Source organism: Girardinichthys multiradiatus, chromosome 8, assembly GCF_021462225.1.
Source record: "Girardinichthys multiradiatus isolate DD_20200921_A chromosome 8, DD_fGirMul_XY1, whole genome shotgun sequence".
Classification (NCBI taxonomy): Eukaryota; Metazoa; Chordata; class Actinopteri; order Cyprinodontiformes; family Goodeidae; genus Girardinichthys; species Girardinichthys multiradiatus.
Window position 1 is genome coordinate 19,909,105 of NC_061801.1, and position 25,998 is coordinate 19,935,102.

Here is a 25,998-nt window from a genome sequence, read left to right on the forward strand (position 1 = left end):
GAATATTAGGGGAAAGAGCGGTGCAAGTTAAAGCTGCCAAAAAAAAAAAAAAAAAGCAGATGAACAAACTAGTAGAAGGTCATGCACACTTGGGCAAAGCAGCAGGACAATGAACCAAAGGACACTGGCAACTCTAAATTTGATTGGTTCATGAAAAAAATGGGATGGTGCGTGGTGGAAAGACATCTGTTGGGGGGAGAGAGAGTAAATCATCAAAAGTAATATTTAAGAATTTTAAACCATTTCTGATCTGAGGAACAGATTAAAAAAACCCAGAAACAATTAATTGCTGCTGCATGTAGTTTATCCTCATCTGGAACAAGTCTCTCATGGTTTATTTAGTAAATATCTGTCAATAACAGTTGTGCTGTACAAATGTTGTGAAATGATCACAGGTTCATGGCTCATGAGTTTTAATATAGACCAAAGCTGCCTCTCATGTTTTGACCATACAGCCGCTCCAAAACTGGGAGAACATGGAAGACTCCATTAGTTAAATCCCTTAAAATATTGTTTCACTTTTTTGTTCTCTGCAGACGCCACGCAAATGGAGCCGATCGAGACCTAAAAATCCCTATAGGTTTCATAGTTATGCATGTCGTTTAATTTCTGGTTAAATATGTTATAAGTGAAGCTGTGACTCGGCTGGTATGAATCGTGAAAACTGGAGCTGCTGCCTCAGCCCCCCTCTGTGATGTGAACAACAACAACAACACAGTCATTCTTTGGACTGCATGGATGTACCAGAGCAGAGCGGATGACACATGTAAATAACAGGAACACAGGTTAACATGGTGTAAAAGTGTTCTATGAAAATGTACAAGGATGAATGAGACAATCATGATCAGGGCCTGACGGATTGACTGACTGGGCTAGCATAAAATAAACAGCTGTTGGCAGTTCAGTTTATCCTTATCGTTCACATTGTAACTTGGTTTGGGGTCCTTCGAAAACGCTTTGTTGCTACCTGCTCAAACTCTTTCATCAGGTCCTTTATTTTATAAACTCCAGATTCTTATATTTTAGGATAATATATTACAGATACCCATTTTTATTTATAATACATATCAAAATATGGACTATTCCCTTTTAATGTTTATTTCCCAACAAATAATGTTTGTCGGGTTTACTGTGAACATTAGATATTGATCCCTTGGTGTAGCGTTGTGCTTTGTTATTATACTTTTATCAATTAAATTTATTTTGTTTTTATTATTTGGGTGGATGCTTCACATTTAATATTTTTATTTGCCCCTTCCTTCCCTGCAGTGTGCTTATTGTTTTAGTCTTTTTGGATGTTTTATTCTGCTAAATAAAACTGAAATGTAAATTCAGTTTCTTATTGACAACAAAAGGCCTAAATGTGACTTAAAAAAACAAGTTGCTGCACAGCTAGATCTAGTGTTGTGATAGCGTATCTTAAATGCACATTGTTACGGAACTGACTGCAGACATTAAATTGCAAAGGAGAAAACTGCTGGAAGAAAGGATTTTGTACTCCAATGCCTGTCGTCTTCCTTCTCAAACATTGTGCAGCTGGACAGCTGGATGCACTCAGAAACAACATGCTCTATTCAAGTCAGGTGGTTGTTCTGTTGCTACAAGCTGGATTTTTTTACATCTCTTATGTAAAAATACATATCATCAGATGTACTAAAAAGGGATGAATCACAAATGAATAACAATTCATGAATAATCTCACATTGTGCTTCTTTGTGCACCAGATTGGTTCAGGTGAGGGTTGGATCATCTCTAAATGACACACTCAGGCTTTCACACCCACTCATACAGGCATACTCATTGCTGCTGCTGCTCCTGTCAGGGGGATAATCTGACTCACTGTTTTTCTCCCGCTTTTTCACACAATAATAAGTGTGAAGATGAACTGACGTCCATCTGACCTTGTCACAATGTAAACGTCTTATTTTCTGGTTACAATAAATTATTTGTACTACAACCCCAATTCCAATGAAGTTGGGATGTTGTGTAAAACATAAATTAAAACAGAATACAATCTACAAATACTGTTCAACCTATATGCAACTGAATACACAGACAAAATATTTAATGTTCCAACTTCAGTTGCTCAACAATCTGGGGTCTCCGTTATTGTATTTTATGCTTCATGCTGCGTCACACATTTTCAATGGGAGACAGGTCTGGACTACAGGTAGACCAATTTAGTACCTGTACTGTTTTACCATGAAGCCATGCTGTTGTAACATGTGCAGAATGTGCCTTGGCATTGTGTTGCTGAAATAAGCAGGGTCCCTGAAAAAGACCTTGCTTGGATGGTGGCAGATGTTGCTCCAAAACCTGTATGTAGATTTCAGCATTAATGGTGCCTTGACAGAGGTGTAAGTTACCCACGCCTTGGGCAATCCAGATAGTCCTTTTCGGCTTTGGCCCAGAAGACACGACGTCCATGATTTCCAGAAACAATTTGAAATATGGACTCATCAGACCACAGCACACTCTTCCACTTAGCGTCAATCCTTTTCAGAAGAGCTCGAGACCAGAGAAGCCAGCAGCGTTTCTGGGAGTTGTTTATACATGGCTTTAGCTTTGATTCGTAGAGTTTAACTTGCACTGTAGATGTAGCAGCGAACTGTGTTAACTGACAAAGGTTTTCTGAAGAGTTCCTGAGCCCACGTGGTGATATTCATTGCAGAATGTTGGTGGTTTTTTAAAACAGTGCCTCCTGAGGGATCGTAGATCACAGCTTTCAATGTTGGTTTTCAACCTTGCCACTTACGTGATTTCTCCAGACTCTGTATCTTTTGATGATATTATGGATTATAGATGATGATCCCTAAATTCCTTGCAATTATACATGGAGAAATGTTCTTAAATTGTTGGACTATTTGCTCACTCAGTTGTTCACAAAGTCATGAACCTCGGCCCATCCTTGCTTGTGAACGACTGAGCCAATCAGGGATGCTCCTTTTATGCCCAATCATGATCCTCACCTGTTTCCAGTTAACCTCTTCACCTGTGGAATGTTCCAAACAGGTCTTTTTGGACCATTCCTCCACTTTCCCAGTCTTTTGTTGCTCTTGTCCCTGTTTTTTCTGAAACGTGTTGCAAGCATCAAATTCAAAATGAGTGAATATTTGCAAAAATAATAAAATTAAATAAATGTTATCAGTTTGAACATAAAGCATCTTGTCTATGTAGTGTAATCAGTTGCATATAGGTTAAACAGAATTTGCAAATCATTCTATTCTGTTTTTATTTAAATTTTTTACAGTGTCCCAGCTTCATTGGAACTGAGGTTATAATTTATTGTTTTACCATACATTGGTGTGAAAACATCTCCTCATTTTATAGCATGAGTGTAGAGCATAATAAGAAAGAAAGCAGACGTCGTCCTGCCTATGGTGTTGTGGGCCATTCATGTGATTTTGAATTTACAATTTGTGAAACTCAGGCTGTTGATTGTGATTCTTTTGCATTTAAACAATTAAAAAGTGGTTACAAAGTTCTGTTAGTCCATCCATTTTCCATACCCACTTCTTCTATACAGGGTCTCGGGGGAGCTGGTGCCTATCTCCAGCAGTCTATAGGTGAGAGTCGTTGTACACCCTGGACAGGTTGCCAGTCCATCGCAGGGCAACACACAGGAAAAACAACCATGCACACACTCATTCACACCTAAGGGCAATCTAGAGAGACCAGTTAATCTGATAGTCGTGTCTTTGGACTGTGAGAGGAAGCCAGAGTACCTGGAGAGAACCCATACATGCACAGGGAGAACATGGAAACTTTTGCACTCTTTATAAAAGACAGTGGAGGCTGCATCATGGTGTGGGCATGCTTTTGGGCAGAGCTGATAGGAAAATGTCTGGAGTTAAATACAGGACAATCCTGTAAAAAAACCTGCCAGAGGCTGCCAAAAACTTGAGACTGAGGTTGATGTTTACCGAGGACAACACCCTGAAACATACTACCAGAGTATAATGACAGACTGTAGGTCAAAGCATATCAGAATGGGTGAGGCCTAAATATAATTGAGAGGCTATACCCTACAAATTGTTGTTCAGAGAAATTTTCCATGCAATCTGACTGAGCTTGAACTATTTAGCAATGGTCAAAAATTTCCTAAAAAAAACCCTAAGGACATGAGACTTGTAGCTATAATTGTAGCAAAGCTTGTTCTTCAAAATTTCAGCCAGGGGTCTGAATATATATCCACAGTTTTAATATTTGTATTTACAAAACAATGTTTGAAAATGGAGTATCTTCCTTCCACTTCTCAATTATGCAAAATTTCGTGTTGATCCATAACTAAAATCCCAATAAAACACATCAAAGTTCGTAGTTGGTTTGTGAAAAAATCTGAAAAGGTTTAAGGGGTTATTAGTAGTACATGGCACTTTAAAATGTGCTTGCATTATCATATGTATTAGCAAATTCCAAAAAAAACATTAAACAATACATACTTTACCTTACAACCTTCCCATTAAATCAAACCGAGAACCTTTGGTGTTTCAGGAGCTCACCTGTCATCTGGGGAGGCAGCAGTGTCTTGTTCAAGGACACGGCAGCATGTGGAGACGTGGAGGCCAAAGATCACCACCATTAGCTTCAGAGGAAAACATGTCCAGAGCAACAACCTTTCCTGTCTCCTTGACATCCTTTGCACTGATTTTGTTTAAGACACTTTTGCATGTTTGCTGTGAGCTCTAAATTTGTTTTTTAATTCCAAGACATCAGGATTCGACCAGAGACTAGATTAAAGTCAGATTTGCTATACCAATAATAAAATTATCAACTCTGAAGGTATCTAGCCTTTTCAAAGTCCATTAAGAAATAATTAAAATATTATGTTTTAAAGTATTCTAACTATGGATCAATGCTTTTCTGTGTCTGACATACAAAGTAACAGAGACAAAGATTTGCAGGAATATCTATAGTAGATGTATACAATCATTGCTAATACGCCAGTTCAACAAACAGTATAATGAAACATTTATTTTCATAGCATTTGTTTATCAGTTTATTCAGGCATTTTTTTTAATCTCCTGTAACAATTGTAGAAGACATACTCAATTATGGATATTGTTATATTTTATTTTATTCCTAGTAAATATCTCAAGAGCCCTCAGTTAGTTTCTGATTGCTCATCTGGGGTTTGCACCCTAACCTTCGGAACCATTACGCTAATACAATATGATTACTTTTGAACCAGTTCCTACCCCAACCAGATGAAAAAAAGTTATGAAAGTAAAACAAGGTGACATTTATCAGATTTATATTTAGTATCCAATTTTTAACATCTTATCTTTGGCGATTACACAAACTGTTGTCCTTACAGTGTGTGAAATAAGTTCATCTTTTGTTGCAGTAGCATTATCTCAAAATGAAAAACAGTGAGCTTTGGAGGTTGTTTTTAACTCTCTTACCCCTCTGCTCACTGTGCTTGTTGACAAGATAAATTTGCTTCCTCGTCGTTCCAGCCTTGTTTGTTCAAATTCAGTGCTTGAGAATCAAGGACTCAAAGATTACAAGTTAAAGCTTCCGGTGAACAAGTTAGTGATTTATTTTAGAAGATATGTTAGAAGTGTGAACAATTACTAGTGATATTGTAAAAAGCAATTGATGTGGGCTTGTTTCCCCATCTGTGATCATTAAATTTTTCCATTCTGAGATTATCCTACTGTAATAAAACATATATTTATTTTATTTTTTCCAGAGGTGCCAGTAAATATAGGGGGCGCTATAATTCCAGCAGAGCAGTTCAAGAACTGTGGCTATTTTGTTAACAACTAATCTACTTTATTCTCCTCTACATTAAATATGATTATTACCTCAAATTTCATGTAAACAGATAAAAATCCTATGAGAAACAAGGTAATATGAGTGCCTGTTAGGTTTTGACAACAATATGTGGTCTAAGTGTGAATAAGTTTGCTTTCATTTAGGAAATCATGTCTTGAAACAGAAATTTGATTCATAAACACAAATTTTTTTGTAAATACATAATTCATTATACAGAGTCGCTTGTATATGAATTCTAAGGGCATAATCCCACGCTTTATATATTTTATTCAATATCTGAATCCAAATAAATTCATGACAGCGGTGAAGCTGAATTTTACTTTACATGCTATAAAATACAACATGAATGCACAAACAGCTCAGCACTTTATAGTCCATCGCAAAAAACAGTGACAAAATACACAACAAAATAGAGATTATTATTATGCACCCATTTCAAACAGATCGGTGTAAATTGTAGCTTTATATAGAGACACTTAGGTGTTTGTAGATTGTGGTATACTTCCAGGTTTGTGTTACTGACACGGCCAACCAGCTGACAGAGGACAGACACACACTCTGTGATCAGGCGGCCTTCTCAGTGGGAGGGAGTCACTGTAAACGACAGCTGGTCACAGAAAACACACAAACCTGAGGCGTCGCCCGGGATGCAGGATGCGCCAGCACACTCGCACAACATTTCTCCATCTCTCTACATGACATTTACTGCAAAAACACACAGAACAGCACACACGGAAACGCACAGACGCCGAGCACAGACTCCATGAGACGAGGCACGACGGGACTTGGCAGAGCGACATGGAATGTTTGGGCCATTTTGCTTTGACTGTGAAGCCATTCAGCTACTCAGTCATCCGAGTCCTCCTGGGGAAAGGAAAGGAACAGGAGGTTTGCTGTGGCTCTACTGTCACATAAGCAAATGTGAAATATGATCCCCCTTCTCCATGTTGATGTCTCATCTCAGACACTGGAGCCGGTCTACAAACACCCCACCCATTCGTATGATTTATTAATGACCTCTAACGGATGCCACACAGGGCTGAAAGTCAGACTGTGGCCTTAACAGGAAAATGTCTCAGACATAAATTTATTTTCTTTATCTGTATGATCAATTAACAAATTTCTGAGACAATCCCGATTAACTGTATGCATTATAATTAGTCTACACCAGTGGCTGTGTGGTAAATAAACCTTTGATTACTTAAAATAATTAATTATCATCACCTTTATATTCTTGCAAGCCCTCTAGTAAATGTGAGATAAACTCTCCAACAGGTATGTACTATTTCTTTGTACTGTGTGTAGAAAGCAGTGCAACAGTTTTACCTCTGTAGGTTCAGTGAAGTCAGTATCGACTGGTGACTCCACTGCATCTGGTACTGCTGAAGCATCCTCACCCTGGAGAAATATAAGTATATTTTACTTCCAAACTTTATACCTTGTGTCTTCATCTTTCATATATCCTGTGCAGATAATGTTGTATGGGACATGAACAGTGTTATCACTGTATGAGGGAAGCCTACATGTTTTACCCTGAGTCTTTTTTCAGGCTGGCTAGATGTCTGTAGAAAGCTTCATTAGGTAATTAGCTAAGCTAACGCATGTCTTGTCTTGTGTAGTTGGACACTGGTCTGCATTTAAGCCAAGGGACACTCTTAAACTATACAGTGCCTTGAAAAAGGGTATTTCCTTGAGATTTTATGGGGTAGACCAATCCAAGGTAGTACATAATTGAGAAGCACAGAGGAAATTATAAACAATTCTTTACAATTAACAATTGTTAATTCTTCTTTGCAAAATAGCTCAGGTTCAGTCGGATAGAGTAAGGGGCAACTGTGAACATGCAATTTGAAATCTAGGAACAGATATTTAATTTGATTTCTGTCTGGCCTTTGACTGGGACAGTCTAACAAATTAACTTGTAGCTCTGCATCTTTCAGGTACTGTTAGGAGGTGAAACTCTTCCTAAGTCTTAAGTCTTTTTAAGATTTTAACTGATTTTTCCAGGTCTTCACCTTAACTCTGACCAGCTTTCCTTTTGCTGATGAAATTTTTTTTCCCATGTTTAATGGTGAGAATAGTTAATGTGTGGAGTTAGTTTTCCTCCACTCAAGGCATTTTTAATTTCGGCTACATAGCTAAGTTTTGGTCCCAACTTCGTAATTGTGAAACTACTGCTGAATAATGAGTCTTTTTCTTTTACAAAAAATGTATTTCAAATATGGGCATCGAGAGTGGTGAAAGTTTATCCTTCCAGCCAGAAATATTATTTAATTTAAGATATTTATCTATGTTTATTGTTATATTATTTATGGTGCATGGCACCTAAAATATAATATCCTGCCAAATATTGCACCCTTGCAATTGCAAAATTGCATGCAATGCTATTGCAATGTCGACAAATATTCAATATTTTGAGTAGTATGGATGTGAAAGTGAATCGTGTAAAGTAAATTACTTGATTTTAAATCAGAGGAGTGCAGGTATGTTTTTATATGTGTCTTTATTTTAGTGGATTGTTTGCTTTAGGTCACAGTTTAGTTTTGCATAACAGAAACTTCTATGCGGATAGGGTTGTTTTATATAATTAGTACATTTATTAAATTGGCTGATTTTCATTTACAACTAAATTAATTAGCAAAGCTTTAAGAAAAAAAGGACAATAATATGAAGCAAACATTCCCTCACTTTAAGATGAGGTTGTTACAACTGCAAACACAACTCTGGTGGAGTGGACCATCTGCATAAAAAAGATTACTTGAGATATCCTTAAAATGGAAGCTATTTCAACAGCTAATTTTGAAGAATAAAAAGTCTGTCTAATCTTAAATACCAAATAAACACAATAAACTCTTTCTTTGTTTCAGGATATATCACAAAAAAAGGATGAGGTTTAAAACACTGATGAAAAATGGACGTCTCTCTCATTTTGATTACACCGTGCCATTGAAACGACCTTCCATGATGGGGGTGATTACTGTGTGTTGATGAATGCTTGTGAGTGTGTGGGGCTACCAGATGGAGAATATAACCTTTAGAATGTTTTTGCACATTCTCCTCCTCCTGTTGCATTTATAACCAGCCATCACGCCTGTGTTTTCCTGGAGGAGCACCCGGATATTAAATAAAGTAGAATCTGGTTGAAACATTAAGATTAGACAAATCTAGTCTGAATTGTCTCTGTAAACGCTAATTCACCACAGCAAGCAACTAACAATAAGTTAAGAAGCTGCGTTTTTGTTCCACATGGGTGTATTTCTCTGTCCTTCTACCTTTCCAGCCACTCTGTTTCAGGATGAGTCACCAGCAGCTGATGAAGTGGTGAAACAATTGAATGAGAAGATTAATCTGGACAAAACGTCTCAGCATCATCTGTTTGCTCATCTGTGGGTGTGTCTTTATCTGTCTGAGTGTCTCAGGAGAGTCGCTGAAGGACTTTTTCCACCTGGCATTAATTTTTAAATAGAATCAATATTAATGATGTTTAATGACTCTGAGCCACCTGGGATCGTTTGTTAAATGAGGACAATCTGTTGCCATCTGTATGCCAGTCTCTTGCTAAAAAGAATCAGGTTATAATCTTTTTCAATCTGCTGGTTTCTTTCTGTCAGACCTCTCAGTCAGCCCTGATGCATTTATTATCCATCGGTTCATCTGTCCTCTAACTTGTCACGACCTTACTTAATGCCGGATTTGTTTTCACCCGTATTGTTGAAGAAGCTAATGAAACTAACTTCTTTTAAGAGTGATGTAAAAGACTAAAGGAGTTAAAATGAGGTGAAAAAACACAGTTTTTCCTGAAGCTTTTGTGTCTTATCTCTTCATGGTGCACATCACTGCTTACTGCAACCTGTAAAGCCACAGTTAAGGAAATGTGAGTGCAAGGAGTCCTGATATTGCTGTCTCAATTCACAGTCATGAATTCCCCTGTGCCTCAGTGCTAATTAAGGAACAGATTATTTAGCATCACAACAAACATTGAAAAACGTGTTTTTGTTCCCTGGGAAGCGTATTGTTCCCTGCTAATCAAAAACAGGTGGGTAATTACAGCCAAATTCAATTCACTTGTAGGGATTATGTCATTTTAACATCTCATTAATAGGGGGGAAATATAAATGCAATGACTTAACATAAACATATTACAAGCCCTTCTCTGTGCTACCATAATACTTTTTGTGGAATACACACTAAAAACAGTTCAGGCTAGAAGACTAAGAAAGGAAAGAGTCATGATTGAATGTTTGATACGCGTAAGGAACAGCTCTTAAAATTGCTCTGAGTGAGAACATTTTGCTGTTCTCTTCATTTAGCTACGCTAAGAATGAATGAACAAGCTACAGAAACATTGTTGACTGTTCTGAACCTGAGCTAATTTTGGCTGGACCGGCTTGAAGTAGAAAGCTGTTCTGTGGTCGGATGAGTTCAACAAAAAGACCACAGGAGTCGTTCTGTGAAAGTCCAGTTTCCACGTTTCAGATGATAATATGAGCAATAAACATCTGAAACCCTTTAACAATAACACCAATGTCAAAAGTAAGAAGATGTATTTAAAAATGAAGATTATGTGAAGGAATTCTGTATAAAAATAACATAAAAATAAAAGAGGAGATTTTTCAAAAATATATAAAGTAATATACATAAATTAGTAATAAAAACTCTGACAAAATTAAATTAGAATTACATTACAAAGTCCACTGTAACAACAATGTAAAAAATAAAAAATATTTTTAATGTACGACCGTTTTTTTCCCCCCAATACCACTTTTTAAATATATCTACCAACTATTGGTTGAAAAACAGCAACAAATATTCATTAATATGGGTTCATAGTGTTAATTCTATCTTCACCATGTTTCTTCATGAACCTAGAGGAAAAAAATCTGCAGTTTCAACACCATGACCAGCGAAGTGTTATTTTAATGCTAACTGCTTAACGAAAAAAAGTCTTGTAAGTTTCCTGTTTTTTTATTTATTTTGATCATCTTTAAATGTTAGGTTTTTTTTATCTGTTATTTTTCAAATAAAGAAACATCTAATTTTACAAAATATGCGATACTGCATTTTTGGTGATTTTAACGAAGAACTACAAAAACAGATAGAGACAAAATAAAGAATAAAAACGCCTTCTGCAGACATGAAAAAAAAGGAGTAATTTTTCATGTTTGACTCCTGTCTGAACAGCAAATTGTTTGCTACAATAAACAGCCTTAGCCTCCTCCTCCCCTGTTGACAGACGAAGGCCAGATTGACTGATGAAGAATGCCGGGTAGCTACCAGTATGTAACAGCTTTCATTTCAGGTGAGAAAGACGTGCAGCAGATATGAAAAATGATGACAAATGACTCAAGGTCGGTGCGCCATTTTTAACACAGTGAAGACTTAGTTTGGAGCTTCAACATGAAATGGAGGAATGCACTGTGGTACTGCCTCAGGGTAAGTTTAAATACACTGGTATATCTGTACAGAGACAGTGTACTTATATAACTCCGGAAATAAGCATCAATATTGGATTTAAAGCTCCTCGTATTTTGGTATCTAGAGATAACAAAGCATCTTTAAATCCTGTTTAAAGGACATATACTATACTGCTAAGAGTCATTGAATTCAGGTGCTCCAATCACTTCCATCAACACAGGTGTATAAAATCCAGGACCTAGGCATGCCGACTGCTTCTACAAACAGTTGTGAAAGAATAGGTTGCTCTCAGGAGCTCAGTGAATTCCAGCTAGTAGGATGCCACCTATGCAATAAGTCCTTTCATAAAATTTCCTCGCCAGTAAATATTCCACAGGTAACAGTTAGTGGTGTTATAACAAAGTGAAAGTGATTGGGAACAATAGCAACTCAGACAGGAACTGGTAGGCCACGTAAAATCAAAGAGCAGGAGGCACATAATGTGCAGAATTAATAGCTTCAGACCTCCAAACATGTGGCCATTAGATTAGCTCCACAAATGTACAGAGAGAGCTTTAAGGAATGGGTTTCAGTGGCCCAGCAGCTGCATCCAAGTCCAATGCAAAGAGCTGGATGCAGTGGTGTAAAGCATGTCTCCAATGGACTCCGGAGCCGTGGAGACGAATCATTCCTCTAAGTCCGGAAATCTTATGGTGAGTCTCGATGACACTTTGTTAGAACAGTTTGGGGATGGCCCCTTCCTGTTCCAACATAGCTGAGCACATGTACACACAGCAAATGTACAGAGACAAACTAAGCTCTTTTTTGTCACATTAGATGCCAAATTACCTGTTTAAAGAACAGTTTTAGTAAGTAAACACTTTCAATTTAATTTTGTCTTTTAAATAACTGAGCTGTCTTCCAAAACAAAAGATTAGGACTGTCCTGTTATTTTAATGACAAACTTTGGTCATTAAAAGACAGAGCTCTGCATAAGATGTAGGTCTAAGCAGGGGTGAAAGTAGTTTTAAATTCTTGCTGGTACTTAGGGGCGGAGCTAAACGGGGGTCTGGGGAGCCAATGGGGGCATATATGCATGCAGTGGCGACTGCTCCAAGACTGCAAGGGAAGCTTAACTTCCCCTAAAATGTCAAAAAATAAGTGATCAAATATAAACGGTTGTGTGTACATGTCAGTGACTAAATATGCGCAACAACGCGCACAACTTTTGTTCAGAATCAGCTTCTTATCACTGGTAACGACGCGGCTTTCCTCTCACTCATTCCCGCAGCTTCACAGTGCTTTAAACAGTGAGTTCAATAGCGAAGTAAAAATGCTGGGCTTTGTCCCGCCCATCGGACGCTCAGCGTCTCTGGGGTTCTATGGGGCAGTGGGCTGGCCTCGGCTGACCCAGACGCTCAGCTTCTGGATGATGATTGGATGATCTGTCTGAGGCTGAATCCCTTTTTGATTGACAGCAAAATGAGCGAATCAGCACTCTTGAAATTGAGCTTCCCCTCCTTGACAGACCAGCATCCGCCACTGATATACAGGGGTTGGACAATGAAACTGAAACACCTGGTTTTAGACCACAATAATTTATTAGTATGGTGTAGTGCCTCCTTTTGCGGCCAGTACAGCATCAATTCGTGGGAATGACATATACAAGTCCTGCACAGTGGTCAGAGGGATTTTAAGCCATTCTTCTTGCAGGATAGTGGCCAGGTCACTATGTGATACTGGTGGAGGAAAACGTTTCCTGACTCGCTCCTCCAAAACACCCCAAAGTGGCTCAATAATATTTAGATCTGGTGACTGTGCAGGCCATGGGAGATGTTCAACTTCACTTTCATGTTTATCAAACCAATCTTTCACCAGTCTTGCTGTGTGTATTGGTGCATTGTCATCCTGATACATGGCACCACCTTCAGGATACAATGTTTGAACCATTGGATGCACATGGTCCTCAAGAATGGTTTGGTAGTCCTTGGCACTGACGCGCCCATCTAGCACAAGTATTGGGCCAAGGGAATGCCATGATATGACAGCCCAAACCATCACTGATTGACCCCCATGCTTCACTCTGGGCATGCAACAGTCTGGGTGATACGCTTCTTTGGGGCTTCTCCACACCTTGACTCTCCCGGATGTGGGGAAAACAGTAAAGGTGGACTCATCAGAGAACAATACATGTTTCACATTGTCCACAGCCCAAGATTTGCGCTCTTTGCACCATTGAAACCGACCTTTGGCATTGGCATGAGTGACCAAAGGTTTGGCTATAGCAGCCTGGCCGTGTACAGGTCCTTCTCAAAATATTAGCATATTGTGATAAAGTTCATTATTTTCCATAATATCATGATGAAAATTTAACATTCATATATTTTAGATTCATTGCACACTAACTGAAATATTTCAGGTCTTTTATTGTCTTAATACGGATGATTTTGGCATACAGCTCATGAAAACCCAAAATTCCTATCTCACAAAATTAGCATATTTCATCCGACCAATAAAAGAAAAGTGTTTTTAATACAAAAAACGTCAACCTTCAAATAATCATGTACAGTTATGCACTCAATACTTGGTCGGGAATCCTTTTGCAGAAATGACTGCTTCAATGCGGCGTGGCATGGAGGCAATCAGCCTGTGGCACTGCTGAGGTCTTATGGAGGCCCAGGATGCTTCGATAGCGGCCTTTAGCTCATCCAGAGTGTTGGGTCTTGAGTCTCTCAACGTTCTCTTCACAATATCCCACAGATTCTCTATGGGGTTCAGGTCAGGAGAGTTGGCAGGCCAATTGAGCACAGTGATACCATGGTCAGTAAACCATTTACCAGTGGTTTTGGCACTGTGAGCAGGTGCCAGGTTGTGCTGAAAAATGAAATCTTCATCTCCATAAAGCTTTTCAGCAGATGGAAGCATGAAGTGCTCCAAAATCTCCTGATAACTAGCTGCATTGACCCTGCCCTTGATAAAACACAGTGGACCAACACCAGCAGCTGACACGGCACCCCAGACCATCACTGACTGTGGGTACTTGACACTGGACTTCAGGCATTTTGGCATTTCCTTCTCCCCAGTCTTCCTCCAGACTCTGGCACCTTGATTTCCGAATGACATGCAGAATTTGCTTTCATCCGAAAAAAGTACTTTGGACCACTGAGCAACAGTCCAGTGCTGCTTCTCTGTAGCCCAGGTCAGGCGCTTCTGCCGCTGTTTCTGGTTCAAAAGGGGCTTGACCTGGGGAATGCGGCACCTGTAGCCCATTTCCTGCACACGCCTGTGCACGGTGGCTCTGGATGTTTCTACTCCAGACTCAGTCCACTGCTTCCGCAGGTCCCCCTAGGTCTGGAATCGGCCCTTCTCCACAATCTTCCTCAGGGTCCGGTCACCTCTTCTCGTTGTGCAGCGTTTTCTGCCACACTTTTTCCTTCCCACAGACTTCCCACTGAGGTGCCTTGATACAGCACTCTGGGAACAGCCTATTTGTTCAGAAATTTCTTTCTGTGTCTTACTCTCTTGCTTGAGGGTGTCAATAGTGGCCTTCTGGACAGCAGTCAGGTCGGCAGTCTTACCCATGATTGGGGTTTTGAGTGATGAACCAGGCTGGGAGTTTTAAAGGCCTCAGGAATCTTTTGCAGGTGTTTAGAGTTAACTCGTTGATTCAGATGATTAGGTTCATAGCTCGTTTAGAGACCCTTTTAATGATATGCTAATTTTGTGAGATAGGAATTTTGGGTTTTCATGAGCTGTATGCCAAAATCATTCGTATTAAGACAATAAAAGACCTGAAATATTTCACTTAGTGTGCAATGAATCTAAAATATATGAATGTTAAATTTTCATCATTACATTATGGAAAATAATGAACTTTATCACAATATGTTAATATTTTGAGAAGGACATGTATATTGACCCTGTGGAGCTCCCGACGGACAGTTCTGGTGGAAACAGGAGAGTTGAGGTGCACATTTAATTCTGCCGTGATTTGGGCAGCAGTGGTTTTATGTTTTTTGGATACAATCCGGGTTAGCACCTGAACATCCTTTCAGACAGCTTCCTCTTGTGTCCACAGTTAATCCTGTTGGATGTGGTTCGTCCTTCTTGGTGGTATGCTGACATTATCCTGGATATCGTGGCTCTTGATACATCACAAAGACTTGCTGTCTTGGTCACAGATGCGCCAGCAAGACGTGCACCAACAATTTGTCCTCTTTTGGACTCTGGTATGTCACCCATAATGTTGTGTGCATTTCAATATTTTGAGCAAAACTGTGCTCTTACCCTGCTAATTGAACCTTCACACTCTGCTCTTACTGGTGCAATGTACAATCAATGAAGACTACCAGGCTGGTCCAATTTAGCCTTGAAACCTCCCACACTAAAATGACAGGTGTTTCAGTTTCATTGTCCAACCACTGTGTGTGTGTATATATATATATATATATATAAACAATGACAAACTATTTTCTGATGCATAACTTTTCTTCAGTTTCCGTCATTTCTTTTGAACAAAGAAGTTATTGTTCTCTGCATTGTGGTCTAGTTTTGATTTCATTTAAATAAAAACATTTGACAGTTCGGTTGTTTTCGAGTTTTTTTTTTAATGTCTGTAGATGCTAAGTAATTTGTTGTTCATCCTGTCCTAATGCAAGCTGCGGTTTTTTTTATGTCTCTGCACCACCTGTGTAAAATCTCCCAGTCCACTAAATCGAAAGCACCAATCTCCTTTGCAACCGTTCTGTTTCGGAGGTAAGCGCGCATGCGCTCTCCTGTAGTGTATGTGGAATCTCTGGTCATAAGCGGTGTTTTCGAGCTGTAATGTGTGGTTGTAGTTCAGCAAAATAACATGAAACTTAACTAGTTTCTCTCCCTTTGCTTTTAACTGGGATATTTAGCAGCGAGCAGACAGACATTAAACGTAGCGGTGCTCGTTGTAAAGGTTGGCCGTTCACAACAGCCTCGAGCTCCGAGGAGAAAGACGCAAAGCAAGAGCAATGAGGCTCCATCATAGCAGAACAGTTCAGAAACTATTTGGAATGAGGAGAAAAAAGCTATATTTATGTTTTAGACTGCCTGTTGGTAGCGGATCTGATGTTCTTTGTGTGCTCGTGAGTTTTTGCAGCCGTAACTGGTTCTGGATTAATCTTTTAGTGGTACGCAGTACCGGACCGTACCGGCTCACTTTCACCCCTGGGTTTAAGTAAGATAGCAGCATGCTTAGATAGTGTGGCTAAAATAATGTGGCCCAACATTTAGTTCAAAAACAGCATAATGCCTGAATTCTGGGAGCCAGATGCAACGTTGGAACAATGGTGTGCCTGCCTGCTGCATTTTGTAGCCAAAAATCGACAAAGTGCCACAACAGAATATGCTACAGATTACAAAACTGAAGATCGTAAGTTAATCATATCCAGTGAAATCAATAAAATGTTTGTGCAATCCCCCAACATTATCACAGATGTGTCAATCCTTCAGCTAAATTAATATGTAAGGAAAACTTTACATAACTTCAATCTCATTTACAATTTATCTAACATGAGTTTCTTATTCTAAATACTATTTAACTCAATGTTTACTTCCGCAAGTACTTTTCCATCTAAAACATTTTAAGATGGTAAAAATAAATTTGTTGAATTAAAAGTTGGATTATAAGCAAAAGTGCTAAATATTTTTACCAGAGGCCTTCTATTTAATCTCCCCAATGTGCATCTGCCCTATCTTTGAATGGTGTAAAAAACCCTTTTAGGTAAATAAACATCCCCCATCTCCTTCCTACACATCTGATACTGTAGTATATCCAATGTGATCTCCAGTTAAGCCAAGTTGCCGAAGAATCTTTGGGCACGTTGAAACCACTCAAGAGACGCAATTTGTACATTGCACACGTGCATGCCAACGGAATTGAGGTAAGTGCCACTTTAATGACCTGATAACATAATTTAATTTCATGCTACACTATGCAAGCTCTCTGTCTGCATTAATGACGATTCAATCACCTTCACATGCCAAATGCTTGAAATGACTCCATCTGTTGACAGTTTAACTTACTTTTTAAATAATTCAGCTAATAATTTTTTAACCTCTTGGGAGAACTTATAGACTATGTATTGAGCAATGAACTTTCAACCCAAGATGGTCAGACGATCATAAATTATGGAAAAAAAAATGAGAAAGAGTGGCACTGTAAATTAACCTAAACTAAACCTGTAAACTCACCCAATCCCAATTCCAATACACAAGCCCCATACACATTAGGGGTACAATATAAATAAAACACATACTTCAAAAACGTAAAGGCTTGATGCTTCATAAAATGTGCTTAATTTCTTCCCATTTTGACCCACATAAAACACGTTTACCGATACACCGACACACATGGTGAGACAAAGAACAGTGTGAGAGCAAATTTTATTTTCCTGTGGGATCATAAATCTGACTGGCATGTGTCGCACAATCCTTTACCTTTAATACGATATAGCACAGTTAGAAAACGCAGGTAATGCTCATATTAGGGATGCAGCTGAACACTCTGATAACTAAAACCGTTAGCCCTTTACGTTATCTGCCTCTATGGTTATGTCAGAAGATGAAAGTGATTCTTATTTTTTATTATTTTATCTTTTATTTAACCAGATAAAAGTATGATTAAAATCTCTTTTTGGAAAGATAAAGGGGATTTTTTTCTAACCCTTCTAGAGGAAGTAGTGATAGTGCTTAATAAACACTGAAGGCAAAACCTTATAAAAGGTAACCAAACTCAGGATCAGAGAGCATCAGTTTTTAAGAACACACAAAACATATTTCCCCAACAAATGTCACTCTCTATTCATCGTAAGATTAAAAGCATATGTTTACTTGTTTGGCTGGATCCTTCTTGACCAATCCAGTGGCAGCGGCGATGTTGCCTGCTCCCTCTACAGTTTTCTGGGCTACAGCCGTAACCCCGGTAACCACAGCTCCGCCCACCTGAGACACTCCAGACACTGTTTTTTCAGCGACTGCGGGGACAAAAGAAAGGAGAGAGGGAAAGAAGAACAGAGGGAAGGCTGTATTATTACAGTGTTAACACCGAAGACGATTACAAACAGAAACATGAGACAAATCCCACAATTTGGTCCGAAATTATCGAAGTAATTTGAGAAGCAAGGGAAGAACTCTAATTATTACATTTAACTTCCATTCTTAAAATAATGCATGAAATCAAGTAATTCCTGAAAGATTTTAGCTGTGTTGCAAACAGATTGAAAAAGGTGTATGTGTAATTTAATCTGCTAACCTAATTTGAGGAAGAGCCTCAGGTCATTTCTGTTCAAAGAGACAGGGAAGACAAATAAATCTGTCCCCTGGTGTACTAATCACCTTTGATGGACGGTTGCAATGGAAATGGAGGCCACAGGAGAACTCATAAGGCTTTCACTGATCAACCCGTGTTATTCAGCATCGTTAATCAATACCTGAAGGCTCACAGGGCGTAATCATGGCCTGCATGGACCTCTCCAAAGCAGATTATCAGATCATCTAATGTATGCCGCTGACAACACATTTTGCCATCTTGTATTTATCTCACAGTCACTCACTTGCTTTGTATGAGAAACAAACACACAAACCATATGCCAGGGTTCCCATTAAACAATCAATAAAGAAGACCTGCCTTTGCTTCTCTTCTTATTCTATGAGAGAAATAGCAAAGCAAGGCCTGCAGGGAGTCATTCAGGTGTAGTAGAGAGTTAGGCAGTTACAATATATCTGTCCTGTTAACCACCTGAGGATTCAGTGAGGTAACCTCGTTTTACTTTTCACTCATGTGAAAGATTTGCTGAGTTAAAACTGGTCCTCTGTTGCTAGAAGTAGGCTTGGGTCGGAATGATATTCTCACATTATGATAATCATGTGTAAAAAGACTACAGTTTCATGGTATCGTACGATTGACTCAAAAATATAAAACAATAAAGAGTTATAAGATTTAACTGGTTTTATTTTAAACAGAAAAGCAAAAATAATTTGCTCTCCTGCAAAAAATAATATCACATATTGATTATTATAGTCAGGCCTGGAATCAGGCAAATGTGGGTCTTTGGGTGAGATCCAGTTTTGGGGCTGCAGCAACACAAGTTTCTTCTTTGCATTCAAATTACAACAAATGTATAGGTCATGGGTCACTCATTTTCTATCTTGCCCCCACAAAATTAAATTTGTATAGAGCCTTGGGTTCTTCTTGACCTCTGGAGACAAGGAAACTTATCCATTTTTATAAAACTATACTATGTAATTTGTTAAAAATCTAAACTTAAAGAACACAAATCCAGTTTTAGATAAAAAAAACACATCAACCTTTTAAAATGGGGTGTCTCTTTTCAGTAGAATAAAAGCAGTTTTACATTTATAAGGATTTTAGTCCACTTTAAAACCTTAGGTAGAAACATTGCAACTTAATAACATTAAAGAATGAACAAGAAAAAATATCACTTCAACCATTAGTTTCATTTAGTTGTGAAATTTCTTTTGATATTCAGATATAAGATTTGCCAAAACCATATTTTCCTTTTGCCTTTACATATACAATCTGTCTTTATTTCATTGTCATTTTTGGGAGAACTACTGGGAAGGAACTAAAACACAACATGCTGTAGACCCCTGGGTTAGGTACACATTAACGTAAAGGTTTTTAGTCCTTGTCCATATGACAGTTGTTTTTCAGAAGCGATTATTGTGTTTGTCCTTTCTAAAATGTTTCTTATAAACAGGAAATCATTTGTAGAAAGCAAAAAAACACCCAAAATCTCCAAAATATGCCAGGCCTGTGTGAAGTGAAGGGCTGCATAGTGGTGCGATGGTAATACTGTTGCTGGTCAAGATCCTGAGTTCAAATCCCAGCCTGTGGCCTTTCTATATGGGGTTTATTCTCCCTGTGCATGCATTGGTTCTTGGAATGGGTGACTTTCACCAACTATTTTCCAATAGTTTCATATTGTTACTACATGAACATCCAACAGATTAAAACCTCACACTGATATGGGCTCACGTGTGTTCTCTGGACGTTGTCAATAACTGTTTGAAAAACATAGTTTAAAAAAATCCCCAAAAAAAACCAAAGACAAAAAAAACTGTGTGGCTGCTAACATCTTCGGGTGCTTGGCCCTAATAACATCCTTGCTAAGGTTTGCTTCTAATTATAGTTATAATAATATTCTGTATAACATTTATTAATTGTACAAGTAATTTTGGAATAGTTGCGGAAATGTTTTATACATATATATACCCAGGGGTGAAAGTGAGCCGGTACGGTCTGGTACTACGTACTACTAAAAGATTCAGCACCGGTACGTAGTACCGGGAAGAGGGAAGAACGGCTGTCTGCTATGAAGCCGTCATCCAGAACCAGTTACAGCTGCAAAAACTCACGAGCACACAAAGATCAGATCCGCTATCAACAGGCAGTCTAAAACACGACTTAATCTGTTTATAAATATAGCTTTTTTCTCCTCATTCCAAATAGTTTCTGAACTGTTCTGCTATGATGGAGCCTCATTGCTCTTGCTTTGCTTCTCTCTCCTCGGAGCTCGAGGCTGTTGTGAACGGCCAACCTTTAAAACGAGCACCGCTACGTTTAATGTCTGTCTGCTCGCTGCTAAATACTCCAGTTAAAAGCAAAGGGAGAGAAACTAGTTAAGTTTCATGTTATTTTGCTGAACTACAACACATTACAGCTCGAAAACACCGTAACGACCAGAGATTTCACAAACACTACAGGAGAGCGCATGCGCGCTTACCTCCGAAACAGAACGGTTGCCAAGGAGATTGGTGCGTTCGATTTAGTGGACTGGGAGATTTTACACAGGTGGTGCACAGACATAAAAAACCGCAGCTTCCATTAGGACAGGACAAACAATAAATCACTTAGCATCTACAGACTTAAACAACCCAACTGTCAAAATTTTTAATTTAAATGAAATCAAAACTCGACCACAATGCAGAGAACAATAACTTCTTTGTTCAAAAGAAATGACGGAAACTGAAGAAACGTTATGCATCAGAAAATAGTTTGTCATTGTTTCATACATGGAAGTTCTTTAACAATTGAAAAAAAATACATATATATATATATATATATATATATATATATATAATTTGTGTGTGTGTTAATTGTTACTCTCATCGGTGCCCCCCTCAAATATATATATATAGATATATATCTATATCTATATATATATAGATATATATATACATATCAGTGGCGGATGCTGGTCTTTCAAGGAGGGGAAGCTCAATTTCAAGATCGCTGATTCGCTCATTTTGCTGTCAATCAAAAAGGGATTCAGCCTCAGACAGATCATCCAATCATCATCCAGAAGCTGAGCGTCTGGGTCAGCCGAGACCAGCCCACTGCCCCATAGACCCCCAGAGACGCTGAGCGTCCGATGGGCGGGACAAAGCCCAGCATTTTTACTTCGCTATTGAACTCACTGTTTAAAGCACTGTGAAGCTGCGGGAATGAGTGAGAGGAAAGCCGCGTCGTTACCAGTGATAAGAAGCTGATTCTGAACAAAAGTTGAGCGCGTTGTTGCGCATATTTAGTCACTGACATGTACACACAGCAGTATATATTTGATCACTTATTTTTCGACATTTTAGGGGAAGCTGAGCTTCCCTTGCAGTCTTAGAGCAATCACCACTGCATGCATATATGCCCCCATTGCCTCCCCAGCCCCCCCTTTAGCTCCGCCCCTAAGTACCGGTTAGAATTTAAAACTACTTTCACCCCTGTATATATAGCACTGTTGCCTTGCAGCAAGAAGGTCCTGGGTTTGACTCCTGGCCGGGGCTTTTTCTGCAAGGAGTTTGCATGTTTTCCCTGTGCATGCGTGGGTTCTCTCCGAGTACTCCGGCTTCCTCCCACAGTCCAAAAACATGACTGTTAGGCTAACTGGTCTCTCTGAATTGCCCTTAGGTGTGAATGAGTGTGTGCATGGTTGTTTGTCCTGTATGTCTCTGTGTTGCCCTGCGATGAATTGGCGACCTGTCCAGGGTGTACCCTCATTGAGATAGGCACCAGCTCCCCGGTGACCCACAATGGAATAAGCGGTACAGAAGATGAATGAATGAATGTTTTTATACAGCCAAATTTTTTTTCTTGGGGGCATACAAAAACCATAATGGTCTTTTTCTTTAGTCAGCTGACTGGCAGTGTGCAGCAACAGGTTTGGGGTCGGGAAACGATGCATTACTCTGTGTTTCTGGATTACTGGATGGCAAGTCATAGTGATTTGACACTGTAACTTTTTAGAACCTTGGCATACCTTTATACCAGTCAGGGTCAGACTTTAGCAAGGGCTTACCGTAGCAATAGCCTGTGGCCCTGAGGTTTTAGCTGACGTGTAAGTCACCAACTATTATATTTTGCATGTGTAAAAAAAGCTTTTCCGGATAGAGTCTCAACACTTGGGCAAAGCCCAGGGGCCCAGATATATCAGGAACAGAATCATGCCTGATGTAAAGTCATAAATAATAGAACTTAACAATAGCAAACGATTCATTATAATTGGGATTAATAGAAATGTGTTACCTGTGGAGACTCCATCCTTTGTTTTAGAACCTGAAAGAAAAATTAGGCCCAAGTATTTATAAGTACATACAATGATAGTTTTACAAATCATAATAATATAATAATGGTAATAATAATGTAGTGGCGTTTTAAAGATGTGGTTACAAGTAATTTCCTGATCTTAAATGAGATGATTTCCCGGAACCCACCGACATACATAACCCCATCCTTCGTCATCTCAGCCGCTCCAGTCACTCCCTGCTTGGTTTTCTCCGCCGCTGCCACGACCCCATCCTTGGCTTTAGAGAAACCCTTCATCAGCGCGTCCATGGCGGCTCGGTTCGGCTAACACGCACCCAGCTGCAAAGCAGGTCCAAAGAGATGGATGAACTGAAACAGTGGGTGTTAAAACACAGAAATGATGCCACCGCCCCGCGTCTTTGTTTTTTCCTCAGACTGGTTTATTGCAGGCTGGAATATTGTGCTGCCCAATACGAGCAGCTTTGGAGCAAATCCCACCTGTAGGAATCCTTTAACGAACCATATTTTTTTTAAAGAAAGGAAAGTGTTTTACGCACTTGTTTGCTTCAACTTCCTTTCAGCTCACAATGTGACGGGTTTTCCCGGATGGCAGCAGAGTATCCCCCAAAGAGTAAACCCGCCTATAGTCTCCAAACTTCAGCTGCTCCGAACAAACGACGGCGTGTAGTGTCCTCCACTCGGACGGACAGAGAGGACTCCACGGGTCCGTTTGACAGACGCCTCCCACGCCACAGAGATGGAGAAGGAGCGATTGATCACTCTCTCTCTCTCTCTCTCTCTCTCTCTCTCTCTTTCTCTCAAACACACACACACACACACACACACACACGGATTACATAGCCGTTTCTATACGTGGGTTATCCACAGTAGGAGCAGCAGCTGCCTTTTTAATGTCATCTGTGGCTCAACTACCAATTAGGCTGGTGGCAGTGTAATTACTCAAAACAACAGGGCTCAGCTATTCTCTCTTCCCACATGTGACTAAGATGTTAACTACAGCTGCATGTAGCAGGTTGATGACTACTAGAGGGCCAGTTTAGAGACAATTTATATCATTTTTTAAACAAATTAGTTGAAAATGTAATTAAAACTTGAATGGGAAGGGATATTAGTCAAACTCAAAATACATTACAGATGATCTTCTAAAAGCCTTGAGTCATCAGCCATCTCTATATATTTTGTGTAAATCATTTAACCACAAACAGCAAAACAGCTCTCAAATTATACAAGAAATCGTAGTTAGACAGATACATAACAGGAAACAAAAAAATCTTTAGGAATGTTTAATTAGCATTTATAACAACATGTCATTGGTTTCTGTTTCATTTGTTGCCCTTATGAAAATGTAATAGAAGAGAGAAAATCAAATTGTCCAATTTGGAGTCTCAAGCATTTACTCTCCCACCTAAAATTACTTGACACAACATCAGTAGAAAAGCAACTAATTTAACTGAAGACAGCTTTGAAAGACCTAAGACAATGGTCTAAGACAATGGAAATGGACCATTTTTAAAACCACGGCCTACGCATTTTTGTAAAAACAATCAAATTCACTGTAGATGTAGTTTATGGCCTATAGGGCAATAACTCTAAGTGAGTTACAGGATTATAAAAAAAAATAAATACCGCTTATTCTGAAGAAGGTTGAACATCTTGCAACTAAAATACAAGTTGAATGGTAAGGAATCTACAGTACAAAACATAGTACACCCTCACATTTCTGTAAATATTTTATTATATCTTTTCATTGGACAACATTGAAGATATGACACTTTAATACAATGTAAAGTAGTCAGTGTACAGATTGTATAACAGTCTCAAAATAGGTCCACAGTCATTAATGTCTAAACCACTAGACAGCAAAAGTGAGTACACCCCTAGGGGAAAATGTCCAAATTGTGCCCAAAGTGTTAATATTCTGTGTGGCCACCATTATTTTCCAGCACTGCCTTAACCCTCTTGAGCACGTAGTTCACCAGAGTTTCACAAGTTGCCACTGCAGTCCTCTTCCACTCCTTAATGACAACATCATAGAGCCAGTGGATGTTAGAGACCTAGTGTTTTTCCACATTCTATTTCAGGATGCCCAATGGATAATCTGTAAGATCTAAATCTGGGGACATGCTTGGATAGTCCAGTTCCTTGAGTATCTTTAGCAAGGCAGTGGTCATCTTGGAGGTGTGTTTGTTGGCGTTATAATGTTGGAATACTGAAATGCGGCCCAGTTTCTGAAGGGAGGGGATACATATACTTCAATGTGTAACAGTACATGTTGGCATTCATGGTTCCCTCAATGAATTCTAGATCCCCACAGCCAGAGCCAGAAAACCATGACACTCCCACTACCATGTGTGTCTGTAGGCAAGATGCACTTGTCTTTGTATTAAGAATTAGAATCCGCCTTATTGCCAAGTTTGGTATATGTAATACTGGAAATAAAGAATATCTTTTTATATATACATATATACACAACCGACTTTACAAAAGAATATAATGTGACATCAGTCCAAGTATGCATGGTGTTGGTCTGGAAATCTGACTGTCAAGTGTTCATCAGAGAAACAGCTTGGGGGAAGAAATTGTCTCTGTGGTGGCTGGTTTCAGAAGACAGCGTTTTGTAGCGCCGGCCGGAAGGTAAAAGCCTAAACAGTTTGTGTGCAGGGTGTGTGGGGTCTGCAGAGATTTTAGCTGCCCTTTTTCTGACCCTAGACCTGTATAATATCTGGATAGAGGGAAGGTCAACCCTGATGATTCTCTATGCAGACCTGATTGTTCGTTGGACCTGTCCTGTTTGTGGGTCAGCCAAATCACACTGAGATGGTCGAAGACAAGACAAACTGAAATAGTCTTGAGTAGATTAGGTTCCAGGTGGTTCTTACCACAGCAGTGCATCAGTCAATCCTGTCTGTATGCAGACTCATCACTGTCCTGGATCAGTCCAATAACTGTGGTGTCACATGCAAACTTCAAGAGTTTCACAGATGGGTTAGCTGAGGTGCAATCATTTGTGTGGAGGGAGAAAAGGAATGGGGAGAGAATACACTTCTGGGGGTGCCGGTGCTGATGGTTCTCGTGTGAGAGAAGATGCTCCCCAGCTGCTGCCAGTCCCTTAGGAAGCTGGTGATCCACTGACAGGTGGAGGCCGGGACTGGATGAGCTTCTGGTGGAGGACATCTGGGTTGATGGTGTTGAAGGCCAAGCTGAAGTACACAACAGGATCCTGGCATACATCC

The 25,998-nt window shown here is 39.3% G+C and overlaps 1 protein-coding gene across 1 annotated transcript; it reads right to left on the minus strand.

Moving 5' to 3' along the window:
* Positions 1-4,947: 4,947 nt before the first annotated feature.
* LOC124872197 (alpha-synuclein-like) lies at positions 4,948-23,520 on the minus strand. The gene is made up of 6 exons (XM_047371948.1): positions 23,302-23,520; positions 22,933-23,083; positions 22,745-22,774; positions 18,037-18,179; positions 7,108-7,179; positions 4,948-6,645 (listed from the first exon to the last, which is right to left on the minus strand). Exons 2-6 carry the CDS (start codon positions 23,051-23,053, stop codon positions 6,628-6,630), a joined length of 384 nt encoding a protein of 127 aa, XP_047227904.1. The 5' UTR covers positions 23,054-23,083; positions 23,302-23,520; the 3' UTR covers positions 4,948-6,627.
* Between the last annotated feature and the right edge of the window lie 2,478 nt (positions 23,521-25,998).

Excerpts from the sequence above, each read along its gene's own strand:
- LOC124872197 (XM_047371948.1), bottom strand. The coding sequence starts at position 23,053 with ATGGACGCGCTGATGAAGGGTTTCTCTAAAGCCAAGGATGGGGTCGTG. Across the intron at positions 18,180-22,744 it reads AAAGGATGGAGTCTCCACAG|TCGCTGAAAAAACAGTGTCT; the intron begins GTAACACATTTC and ends TTGTCCCCGCAG. Across the intron at positions 7,180-18,036 it reads AGAAGGATCCAGCCAAACAA|GGTGAGGATGCTTCAGCAGT; the intron begins GTAAACATATGC and ends ATATTTCTCCAG.